The following is a 13,549-nucleotide window of genomic DNA, read 5'->3' on the forward strand; positions in this document are numbered from 1 at the left end:
GAAGGCGAGGCGCACAGCTGACGTTCATGCATGTGTCATCCAGCCCTGGCCATGTTCAAAACAAGCCACGACAGAAGTATCCTATACCTTTCCTTCCCCTCACAACTGACATCTGATGGGGGATTAAAGTAAACTCAGAAGAGTTCAAAGGATGTCTTTTGTGATGTGAAGGATGTTGGTTGATGCATGATGCAGAAATCAGGACACAGGTTGAGCTGCAGTTTGACGTCCCCCATGAAGGACAGACAATGACGAGCTCTAAACTCCACTCTGCTTTGCTGTTCAAAGCTCTTACAGAGTGTAGCTCAAGGCTAAAAGATCACAATGTACAGTAGTCCATTGCTTTTGTATAGTTATATATATATTTATACAGACTGAATGTATGCATACATATATATATATATATATATTTTTTTTCTATTCTATACTATTCTACTCTACTGTACATATGGATGTACATGGTCCTTGATGTCCCTTTTTTATGCTGATACGCCATCTTATCCAGTCTTTTTTTGTTATCCTGTATCTGGTCTTTCTCTTCTTTTCAACGTTTCTATAATTCCCAACTGCTCAAATGCCAAATTTCCCCCTGGGGGGATCACTAAAGTCTTATCTTATCTTATGATGGTTCGCCTGAAGTCCTCTGCATGAACACAACTGATTCTAGGAAGGCTAATTGTCATTTTTAAGACAGTAATTATTTTAACATTACTTTTATGGGAACACAATGAAGCTTATCTTATCATTAAAAGCATGGAGGACAGTCAAAAGCACACGCGATTGGACCACAGCAACACAAAGATAATACCAGGCGGACCTGGGGTCATTGTTCACCATTACTGTCTGTCAACCCCACTCACTGCTAACATGCTGATCTATATTTGTTTTAAGCACTCAATGTTCTCCATTATGGAGATTAGCAATCCAAAATCTGATACCGAACATCATCCTCATTCATCATCCCAGACTACGTTTGGCACAAGGCCATATACAGTGCTCTCCCTGTGTTACACACTGCATTTTATATCTGTATATTACATGTCATAATACACGCCGACCCGGACTGCAAGGAACCTGGGTGTGACGTCGTTCTCTGCACATACTGTATCATATCCGTCACACGCTCCTGCTGATTCATGCTCTACAAGATCAGTAGGATTTGACCTTTCTTCACTGATGAAACGGCGCAGGTGCTCATCCAGGCCCTGGTCATCTCCCGCCTGGACTACTGCAACTCCCTCCTCGCTGGGGCCCCGGCGTCAGCCATTAAACCTCTGGAACTTGTCCAGAAAGCTGCTGCTCGCCTGGTGTTCAACCACCCCAAGTTCTCCCACACAACTTCCCTTCTCCGTTCCCTACACTGGCTGCCTGTAGCGGCTCGCATCCAGTTTAAAACTCTGGAGCTTGCCTACAGGGCAATGAAAGGAACAGCCCCCTACTACCTCCAGGCCATGGTCATGTTGGTATGGCTATCATTATTTAGTCTAAATACTATATAAATACTAAATAAAATAGGAAATGTACAGTTTTTCAGATGAATTAACCGTGTCAAACTGATTGCAGAAACTGGGTGACCAATTAAGTGACCAATTACAAGTCCCATTGATATACTAGACTTGTGCTTACTGTTATGTTTCTCTGTGTGTGCAACTCTGTGTTTTGTTTTCTGCTCTTCGTGTTCTCGGTCCCACTCCCAGATTCCTAATTATAACTGGATCCACCAGTTATAATTAATATAATTCAAAGCATTTTAATAAATATGAGCATTGTGATTTGTCATTTGTGTTTGTCACTGGATGTTATAGAAGTTATGTATAAATGTGGTTACCTGGTGGTGCTATGTCAGTTATTGAATTTATGTGCAGTAATTGAACATTTGAAATACTCCTGTTTTGAAATTATACCTACAGTATTGGTGTCTCAGTAATTACCCATTATATATTAGGCTGTACTTTGCATGTATTTACCAGGTAAATGTTTAGTAAATGGGGGACTATGAAAGGAAGGGTTACCCAAAAAATTAGTAAGTTAATTTAGCAATAGAAGTCCATAAGCCTAGGGCCAATGGGCCTAGGCTATAGACAATACACTACCAGTGGAATAGTGGTGAAGCAATAGTGGGAGCATTTCAGATTACTAGCGGACCGCTGTCCCTGATGCTAATAATCCACCAGAGGTCCACTTGCCATTCGATGTGCAAATGGCCAGGAACCCGCCAGCGGATTCGGCCGGATGTCCGCCAGCTCGTCCATCGGGGACCTGCTGTAGGTCCGCTAGCCTTGTGTTATCTGGGTTTATCCCTTACCTTTGTCCAGAAACAGAATTTGAACCAATTGCAGCAAAATAGCTAACATTACAGGAATCATCAGTGTAACTGCTTTAGCCACTGACTGACTTGGTCTGTATGGAGGATGAGAGAGAACCCGTACATGTGACACACAGATCCAGGACAGGAAACCTGATCAGTCACCATATGCCAGTATTGGTCTGTACTGGAAAAACATGAACAGTGAAAAATTGCTGCTGCATTGTGTGATTTTCCACTAAGAACATGAGAGAGATAGAGCGAGAGAGGGAGAGAGAGAGAGAGAGAGAGAGAGAGAGAACTAATTTACTAGAAGCAGGTTGATTAGATTATGGTGCTAGGCTAACACACAGGAAATTAATTATAGTGAGACAGACGCTGGCAGCAGCTGGCTGAGTGCTGTAGTCATGTAGCTTTACATAGACACAGAGAGAGAGACACAGAGAGAGAGAGAGAGAGAGAGAGAGACACAGAGAGAGACACAGAGATACACCGAGAGAGAGAGACAGAGAGAGAGAGAGAGAGAGAGAGAGAGACAGACACACAGAGATACACCGAGAGAGACAGAGAGAGAGAGACAGACAGAGAGAGAGAGAGAGAGAGAGACAGACAGACAGATAGACAGAGAAAAAAAAAGAAAAAAGGGAGTGAGAGAGAAAGTGAGAAGAAAAGAAAGAGAGAGGGAGAGAGAAATGATGGAATGCTATACTGTATGTTGCAGAACTTTATTTGGAGGAGAGGTGGGTGTACAGGACAGGGACAGAGGGAGAGAAAGGACAGACAATGAGAGGGAGAGAGAGAGGGGGAGAGAGAGAGAGGGGGAGACAAAGAGGGAGAGAGAGAGAGGGACAGAGAGGGAGAGAGAGAGGGAGGGATGGGAAAAGAGAGAGAACCTCCCACCCCTGACAAGGTGTGTGCTCAGCACGGCGCCAACATTACACTGGATCGGTAGCATGTCTTTGCACACATCAACTAAAACAACAGCAGACAAGCACCCACACACACACATGCATGCAGGCCACACATGGTGGTCTGCAGAGAGAGACAGCAGCAGCCGCCATCAACCTCACAAAATCTACCTTGATCGGCTGCTGGGCTTGTATACAGTACAGCAACAGTGACATTACACAGCTTACCTTGATCTCAATTGATTAAAACATTAGTGTACATCATGTACTTTGATTTCAATTGATTAAAACATTAGTGTACATCATGTATAATCAAACTTGTGTCAGAACACTTGACTGAACTGTTGTCTTGTTTTCATGCAGGGCAGATTTCCCAGTGCATCCTGTAGTTTCCTCTAAATAGCCTAACTACTACTGTTAACTACTGCTCTATATTTAGCATTGATGTAGGGTTGTTTTTCTCACGTTTGATGACACAGGCCACCCTGCACAGCTCAAAGACATTTCTGACATCCTTTTTCTCCAGACCTGTTCATATTGTTAATCACAAGAAGTCCAGCATGCTATTCCTTCAGATTAAATTAAATCAGTTTAAATCTGATGTAGATGAAGTCTCCGGTCGCTCTGGTGAACATTGTTTACCTTTCTCACTTTCTTTAAGAAAGAAAATATCCTGCTTCGGTTCCTCTGAAGATTTCTTGCGCATGAAATATTCCCCATCCCTCATTTATTTACTTATCCCTAATTTATCGGGTCTTAAAACCAAGATGGTTGACTGCAGGCAGTCCACAGGCCTGTTCTATGGGGCAGAACTGCACAGTCATGGCTGTGCCCTAGCCTCCCAGGACATCAATAACATATTCCATTACGGTGGAAACAAAGGAAGCGTAGAGAGAGTGGAACAGGATAGAACAATTTCCGCTGTGAAGTCACGGCTTAATCAGCCATCAGTACACGTGATGATCCCTTATCTGAATACACAGAGACTGACATTCGGAGGGGATAGCAATTCCTATAGACAGTAAGGCAGGGGAGAGCAACAGGGGGAGTACTTTGAGTGTAACACACAGAAAGTAAGGAAGCGGACACAGCCATCCTACATGGGGGATGCTGTCTATTAGATGTCAAGGTGAAGATGGGGAGGGGTGGTGGGCTGAGCAGAGGAGACATCGTTAGCGATAAAAGCATTAATGTGGGAGACAGCTTGGCCTCCTGCCAAGGACTACCGCCGGAAGGGAGGGGCCGGCGGGAGGGAGAGCGAGAAGGAGGGTGGGTCTGCTGAAGGCTAGGGAGTGGCCTAGCTATGGATGCTGCGGAGTGATGGATAGAGGAAGGAGGAAAGGGCTCTGGGGGGGGGGGGGGGGGGGGGGTTGTGGAGAGGCGGGGATGGAGGATGGAGGGGAGGGGTGAGGCGGAGGAGGGGGCGAGGCGGAGGTGGGGGGGTGCTCGCTTGTATAAAAGCCCCGGACTCCCGAGTCGGACGTCCTGTTGCTCAGCTCCTTGCTTCCTGCTCCAGCTCCGCCAACCAGAGAAGAAGAAGCGATCCCGAGAAGGACAGAGTCAGTAGAGATAGAGAGACGAAGAGCAGCCATGAGTCATCCTTCCGTCCGCACCTCCACCTCCTACCGACGCACCTTCGGGTCCCCCAGCCCCGTCTCCATGTCCTCCTACTCCCCGGTGTCCTCCCGCATGGCCTACTCCGGAGGGCGCTACATGCGCTCCATGTCCCCGGCGGTGACCCGCTCCCCCAACTACCAACACCAGCGCGTGCGCTCCAGCACCCAGCCCCCCCGCCTCACCTACGAAAAGGTGGACTTCACCGTGGCCGACGCCATCAACCAGGAGTTCCTGGCCACGCGCAGCAACGAGAAGGCCGAGCTCCAGGACCTCAACGACCGCTTCGCCAGCTTCATCGAGAAGGTGCGCTACCTGGAGCAGCAGAACAGCGGGCTGCAGCAGGAGCTCTGCCAGTTCAAAGGTCAGCAGCAGCAGGGGCAGCCCAACCGCGCCACCGAAATCTTCCAGGAGGAGCTACGCGAGATGAGGCACCAGATGGAGGCCATGGGCAAAGAGAGGGACCTGTTCCAGGTGGAGCGTGACAACATTGCCGAAGACATGGCCCTGCTGAAGCAGAGGTGGGTGACAGCGTGAGGCGGGATGCGGAGAGAGAGAAGGGGCTGGGGAAATCAGGAGCACATTTGGCTAGTACACGGGTAATTGTTAAAAGGGTTAGGGTTAAAAAATTTAATTAAAAAAAGATATTTTGGGAGCAGACCTGGGTTGAAAAACTATTTAAAATTCTTTCAATGACTGTATATCATGGACAGTAAATTGAGTAAAAAAAAAAAAACATTTTTATTGGTAATTTGGGGGGCAGGTTGTAACATAAAAATGGGGTATTCCTAGAGTGGTGCACGGGTGACGTTTTTGGAGGGAATGGGGAGTGTTAAGAGTATCGAGGAGGTGCGTGGGGGTCACAGAAGCATTGTGGGAGGTGTGTGGGGAGAGTTGGGGGTGTAGGATCAGAGTTTGAGGAGTTTTGCTCTCGCTTGTGATGATGTAGGCAGCGTTTGCTGGGGGGGAGGGGTGAGGACCATGGGTGGGGACAGTCTGTGACTTTCACATCAGCCACCCCCCCCCCCCCCCCTCCATTCCTAAACACGCTCACATTGCTGTGTGTTCATGTGTCAGGTGAGGAACATGCAGAGAACAGGGGGTTCTTGGGCTCCGGCCAAACTCAGCCCAGCAGTGATGGGATGGGGCGTGGCACTGGGAGGGACGCACACAAAAGATCCGCAGCAGACCACTGCGCTGTGTGTGTGTGTGTGTGTGTGTGTGTGTGTGTGTGTGTGTGTGCTCCACTGCAGGGCGTGTGTGTGTGTGTGTGTTCTGAATGTCATGGTCATGGGCAGGATCCAACATAAAACAAGATGGAGAGCCTCAGTACATTATAACCAAGAGACACGCAAATCAACAATGAGAGAACGAGACACTGGAAACACCCCTCACTCTCCGCAGTATACAACCCTCCTGGGGCATCTTCAACATCCACGGCTTTGCATTTAACTGCGAGTTAATCAAATATAACAACATATTAGTTCCAGAGGAAGAGTTATCTTAGCCTCAACTGATTAAAGCTAAAGCTGTTGTGTGGCAAAATACACAAGAGAGCCTCCACTAACCCTAACTCTAACAGAGCAGTTCACCTTTTAACATCTTTATTACAAGACTATTAGAAAGATCTCGGTGGCCACACATACAATCACACTGTCACTTCCAATTACACATAAACACACAAATGTTCTCCATGTTGTGCCCTGCCCCATGGATGACAGGGGGGGAGATGGATAGACTGCGCACAGGGTGGAGCCAGCAGGCGGGGGGGGGGGGTCAGTGAGAAAAATAGCATCTGGAAAAATCAATGTGACTCAATGAGAGTTTGTCCATTAGGGTGTTCAGTGTCCCCCTGTGCTCATGGGATGGTGCCAGATACTCCATTAGGGAGAAAAGGACCCCTGCGACACGACATGAATTAAAGATAAGGCAGCGAGCCCTGTCATGTGACATACCCCCCTCCCCCCCTCACCGTGTCCAGTCTGAGGAGGCGGGGTCCAGGCAGAGAGACGGACCCGGGCTGGGACACACCCAGTAGCCCGGACACTGACCACACAGACAGACTATCTCCTGTGGCAGCGCTGTAATTTAATACTGACCACTGAGAGCAGAGTGGATGTAATATAATAAGTGATGACTCATCACTGAGGGAGGGGGAAGACACTCCCTTTCCTATTTCTGATATGAAAGGAAATGATTTATAGACCCACTTTAGCCTGGTATATAATATATATATCTTCTTTTTTTTTAAATTCCGATGCCAATTTGAATACAATTTTGAAAGCTGTTAATAAACCAACAACACATGCGAGGCTTGGCTAGTGAGTGTTGGCTATGCAGTTGTTGTTTGCCAAAGAATGCCGTGAGTTGACAGGATTAAGAGAGGAAATACTGTATGTGTGAGTGGATGACCTCCGTGGCGATGTGATTAGCCACATTTGTTCAGGAGAGCAGCTGCTGACCCCACTGGGCACACCCCCAAATCCTTTTAGGGGTCGCTGGATTACCAGATTGATCCAGGGGGCTTTTAGCCAGCTGATGCCTCTTTCTTGGGGAGGCTTTTGTGACCAGCTCAGACGGAGAGATGTTGCACCTACATGTAAATGTGTTGTTAGTCATCTGTATTGTTCGTAAGTGTTATTAAGGTTTTTGTGGTAATTTAGTTAATCCTGTATTTAGAAACGGTAAAGTGTGTATATCAATTGAGTGTTTTGATTGTAACAAGCCTGTTTGGTGTGTTTGTGTGGCCTCACCCCATCCAAACCCCTTCCCATGCCAAACCCTTCCCATCCCAACCCCTACCCTAACCCTTCCCTTTCCATCCCAACCCCTACCCTAACCCACACACTTCCCATCCCAACCCAACCCCTACCCCTACCCATCCCAACCCCTACCCTAACCCTTCCCATCCCAACCCAACCCCTACCCCTACCCTAACCCAAATCCTTCTCATCCCATCCCCTACCCCTACTCTAACCCTAACCCTTCCCACCCTAACCCCTACCCTAACCCTAACCCTAACCCTACCCCTACCCTAACCCTAACCCTAACCCTAACCCTAACCCTAACCCTAACCCTAACCCTAACCCTAACCCTAACCCAACCCCTACCCAAACCCAAACCCTTCCCATAACCCTTCCCATGCAGGCTTGATGATGAGACCCAGAAACGGGCTGAGGCTGAGAACAACCTGGTCCTGTTCCGCAAGGTAAACACAGCCTGGACCACAACACACACAACAACAACAATAACAACAACACAACCTGGACCACACAACAACACAACAACAACAACAACAACAACAACAACAACAACAACAACAACAACAACACAACACAACCTGGACCACAACACACACAACACAACCTGGACCACAACAACAACAATAACACAACCACAACACAACACAACCTGGACCACACAACACACACAACACAACCTGGACCACACAACACACACAACACAACATTTTATCTACATTTTATAGAATAAACACATCGCACAAAAGAATAAACAATCAACAGACATCACAGTACAAACGTAAATCACAAATATCGGTCACAATACCAACATGAATCACAATACAAACAATACAATACAGTACAAACATATATCATCATCCTCCATATCACAGTACGCTATATACTTCACCCCTTAATGGTCACCTAGATCTCTAAGTTGCAAAACCTCTTAGTATAATTCTGGCTTGTTCCTCTCCCATGTAATTTAAAATGGGGCTCCAGACAGAGAAGAAACCGTTCATATCTCCTCAGAGAACATGTGTGAGCCTTTCTAGTGGGAGCAGTTGTAAGACTTTATTAAGACAACTTGACGTTGACGGTAAGTTGTCATCTAACCAATATTGTAGAATTGTTAGCCGTGCACAAAACCACAAGAGGTCAAGAGTCCTGCCATGTCCGCTCAGCTCCGGTGATTCAGTATGCAGCCCCATTTTAATGCTTTTACTTTGATTGTTTCTTTTAAATCTATTCTCACTGTGTTTGTATGATTGATGTTTTTATCCATCTCCTTTTATGTAAAGCACTATGTGCTACATTGATTTGTATGAATGGTGCTATATAAATAAAATGATAAAATAATAAGATGACATTGACATTAACACACACAACAACAACAACAACAACAACAACAACAACAGCAGCAACAACAACAGCAACAACACATCACAACCTGGACCACACAACCTGGAACACACACAATCAATGATAAAGACAGAGGCCAGGCATTATGGATGCACATTGCAAGTCTATATGTAAAAGTGTTCGCCTTCTCTACTACACTTATGTAACACTGACACCATGTGGTCATTTTTGATAGATCAGTCAAACCCTAGTAACATCAAGCCAAAGACAGGAAGCCATAATGCATCCCAAACACTACTCCGAGTTTTCAGAAGGCCATGCATTATTTTATTTTTTATTTTTTATTTTTTATTTTTTATTTTTTATTTTTTATTTTTTATTTTTTATTTTTTATTTTTTATTTTTTATTTTTTATTTTTTATTTTTTATTTTTTATTTTTTATTTTTTTAATTATTATTATTATTATTATTGGCCTGAAAATGAAGTTGATGACATGCTAATGAGAGCCGGTCTCTCCCTGGCCAGGATGTGGACGATGCCACGCTGTCCCGCTGTGAGTTGGAGAGGAAGATTGAGTCTCTGATGGACGAGATCGAGTTCCTCAAGAAGCTGCACGATGAGGTAAGTCCTTATGACACCCACAACAACAACACCCATAGCGGCTGATAAACAACAACAGCTGGTAAACAAACACACACAAAGGTCAACAACTACAATCATACCGATGGTAAGGTCCCACTATGGCCCTTACTCACTGATCTACTGTGGTTATGATGGCCGTGATTTGAAATTGTGTTTGTATGCGCTGTGTGTGGTTTGACTGTGTGTTTGTGTGTGGTGTGACTGCGTGTTTGTGTGTGGTTTGACTGTGTGTTTGTGTGTGGTTTGACCATGTGTTTGTGTGTGGTGTGACCATGTGTTTGTGTGTGGTTTGACCATGTGTTGTGTGTGGTTTGACTGTGTGTTTGTGTGTGGTTTGACTGTGTGTTTGTGTGTGGTTTGACTGTGTGTTTGTGTGTGGTTTGACTGTGTGTTTGTGTGTGGTTTGACTGTGTGTTTGTGTGTGGTTTGACCGTGTGTTTGTGTGTGGTGTGACCATGTGTTTGTGTGTGCTGTGTGTGGTTTGACTGTGTGTTTGTGTGTGGTTTGACTGTGTGTTTGTGTGTGGTTTGACTGTGTGTTTGCGTGTGGTTTGACCATGTGTTTGTGTGTGCTGTGTGTGGTTTGACTGTGTGTTTGTGTGTGGTGTGACCATGTGTTGTGTGTGTGCTGTGTTCTTCGCAGGAGATCCAGGATGTGCAGGTGAGTGTGCAGACCCAGCAGATGAAGATGGAGGTAGACAACAGCGCCAGGCCTGACCTGACCTCCGCCCTCAGGGACATCAGGGCTCAGTACGAGAACATCGCCTCCAAGAACATGCAGGAGTCTGAGGAGTGGTACAAGTCCAAGGTAAAAAAAAACACAAATGCATGCTGGGTACACACACACACACACACACACACACACACAATCAATCAATCAATCAATCAATCAAAGCTTTATTTGTATAGCGCATTTCATACCCAGAGGCAACACACACACACACACACACACACACACACACACACACACACACACACACACACACACACGCACAAATAACCCCTGTATTGAAAGCATGCAGCGCTTCTTGGTGTGATTGTTCATAGATGATTCTAACGGTTGTGTCTGCAGTTTGCTGACCTGACAGAGTCGGCCAAGCGTAACAACGACGCGATCAGGCAGAGCAAGCAGGACGCCAACGATTCCCGCAGGCAGATCCAGGCCCTCAACTGTGAGGTGGACGCCCTGAAGAGCACGGTGAGGCCTCACAAACCAACCCTGACCTCAGCCACCTCCCATTATCACCCCCGGCGTGCGTCCAGCACAACACACACGATGTCTGAGAGTGCCGGGCACAGTGCATTTCATAATTGTATTTTATAAATACACATGACAATAAAGCCTTGAACCTTGAACCTTCTGTGTGTTTCAGAACGAGGCTCTGATGCGGCAGATCCGTGAGATGGAGGACCAGTTCGGCGTGGAGGCCGGTAACTACCAGGACAACTCGTCTCGCCTGGAGGATGAGATCCGCCACCTGAAGGATGAAATGGCCCGCCATCTTAGGGAGTACCAGGACCTCCTCAACGTCAAGATGGCCCTGGACATTGAGATCGCCACCTACCGCAAACTTCTGGAAGGAGAGGAAAGCAGGTGTGTGTGTGTGTATGTGTGTGTGTGTGTGTGTGTGGGGGGGGTGATGAGTACTGTTGCTGTGGATTGGTAATCCTAATCCAGATTCATCAACTTCACTAGTATTTAATGCCATTGTAGACATCACAATTGAAAATGACCCTTGGATGACAAACATAATTGTGTATATTATACCTGGTCTGGTCAAGGGTGACTTCTCATTGGTCTGTCTCCTGTCAGGATCACTGTTCCCATCTTCAACATGGGCCCCATGAGTCATCGCGGTGGTGACAGGGGTAAGAGCATCTGGCATTTCTACTTTCTCCTCTTTTATGTGTTAATTATTCCACTCTTTGTGAAGTAAAAGATGCAGATGTGTCTTTCAACATCACTGTTCCTCTGATCCTCTCCTCTTTAGACTACGACAAAACTCCTGACCCCCCCAGCAAGAAGAATGTGGTGATTAAGACCGTGGAGATTCGTGATGGAGAGGTAAGGTTCCAGAAGTACTCCCTAATGCCCTTGTTCATTTTCGTAAAACCTGTGGATGTCATCTGTGACTGAAATTCAAGTCTCACCAAAGTGTTTTGTTTTCCTACTTGACTGTTGTTCTAACTTTGTAGTTCGTTCTCATAGGTCAGTCTGTTAAAACTACAAATTCTTCCTGTGTGACATCACTTCCCTGTTCTCTTCATCCTGAAACTATGTCACTTCCTTTTTCACGTTATAACCTATCTACCTTGTCCTCAAGTGACTCTGGATTCACTTCCTGTGCTCGAGTCCGAATCTGCAGACTCGTAACAGAATAAAACTATTGTCTTTGTTTGAAACCAGCTTGACCGACCACTCAGCGTGTTCTTTGAAATCTAAACTAAACCAAGTAAGATTTTTCATTTACACATCTGACCTCTCTTCCTCCAGGTGGTGAAGGAGTCCAGGAAGGAGAGGGAGAGGCAGGAGCCGAGCAGGGGTGACAGGAGCGACAGGGATGACGAGAGCGACAGGGACGAATAGGGTAGTTAGATACATTTCTTGTTCCAGGTTCAAATGTAACAATGATCAATGAATAAAAAGAAAACGGACGAACCCAAGAAGCAAGATGATTAGAATAAAAAAAATAACATTTTAAAGCTGCATACTCCTCAATTGCTGCTCACTGCTCACTCTTAAATTGGTTATTTGTCTATCCAGCAGATAGTGTAGATGTGCGACTTGAATCCACCTGAGAAAGTGTGACCTTGGTGCTACTTAGAACAACCAGTCCTTGCTGATAACATTTGTGAACATACCTGTAAGTAACTGCTGGGGCAAAGCAACTGATATACCACTTGAGGCCTTTATTTGCAGTATAATTCCTTAAAAGCCTTACAGACACCATTTTTGTAGAAAAACATAGTGATTTTCCACAGGAAGGGAGACGTAGAACATACATGTTGGAGAGAGGGACCAGAATGCCTATGATAGATACAGAACAGTATGAAACCAAAGTAGCACCACATACTCTGCAGTTTGGACCACAGTCATCCGATAACACAGAATATTACAGAGAAATGTGCTTTGCTATTATGTGAGGGTGTGTTTCTGGCAGCCATAGAAAAAACATGAACAAAATGTAAATGCAAATAAAGTCAACTGGAACATCACTGTTGTTGTTTCCTATTTTCTAATCTGTATGTATGTGCCACTTTCTACGGTTAGGTGTCAAAGCCTGTGTGAGATGGACAAAGATGATAATTGTAACAAATTTATATGTATTTTCCAAATAACTCTAGTCTGGGATCAAACTTGGCTTCAAACACATTAGTGAACAAGAGAGATATAGTTTAGAGACACTAATGTTTTGGCTTCTTTGACTTGTATTGTCTTTATTTTAGGACCATGTGTAGTATTTGAGCAGGGAAAACTTATGCCGCCATGGAAATGTCTTAAGGTTCTTATGTGTTCAACAGCCACAGAGACCAAAATACAATTACAGTATTATAGTTAGTCACTTCATTCCGGTATCCATATTAAAATAGCAAGACTTTTGCACCTCTCTGTGTTGCCTGAGATGCTTTCAATGTCAGGATCTAGTAATATAATACATACAGTATGCTGTACATATACACTATAAGAAAGAGTGGAAATATTAAACTCTGTTTTTAACGTTTTGGATCAACGTAACCCGGATGTGTGTGTGAAGAGTGTAATATCCAAGAAAGCATTGAACATATAGGCCTACTGTCGCAGTGCACTAGATAGAATAGACAATGACAGGTCACAAGGCTAAAAGAGTTTGGACGGGGAGGGTGTTTTACGGAGGGATACTGGGTATGGGTTATGGATGAGTTAAGGCACTTCTTTGCTTTCTGAGAGTTACCAGACTAGACAAAATAGAACAGAGTTAAAATGTGGTGACATGATG

General features: G+C 45.3%; 1 protein-coding gene across 1 annotated transcript; it reads left to right on the forward strand.

The window, feature by feature from the left end:
* Positions 1 to 4,803: 4,803 nt before the first annotated feature.
* Positions 4,804 to 12,159, forward strand: prph (peripherin; the record flags this gene model as incomplete). The annotated part of the gene is made up of 9 exons (XM_084440948.1): positions 4,804 to 5,348; positions 7,975 to 8,035; positions 9,457 to 9,552; positions 10,216 to 10,380; positions 10,645 to 10,770; positions 10,946 to 11,166; positions 11,386 to 11,441; positions 11,564 to 11,637; positions 12,067 to 12,159. The coding sequence occupies 9 exons, from the start codon at positions 4,804 to 4,806 to the stop codon at positions 12,157 to 12,159; spliced, it is 1,437 nt and encodes a 478-aa protein (XP_084297074.1).
* Positions 12,160 to 13,549: the final 1,390 nt, after the last annotated feature.

Source organism: Borostomias antarcticus (assembly GCF_949987555.1).
Source record: "Borostomias antarcticus genome assembly, chromosome: 7".
In the NCBI taxonomy this organism is placed as follows: Eukaryota; Metazoa; Chordata; class Actinopteri; order Stomiiformes; family Stomiidae; genus Borostomias; species Borostomias antarcticus.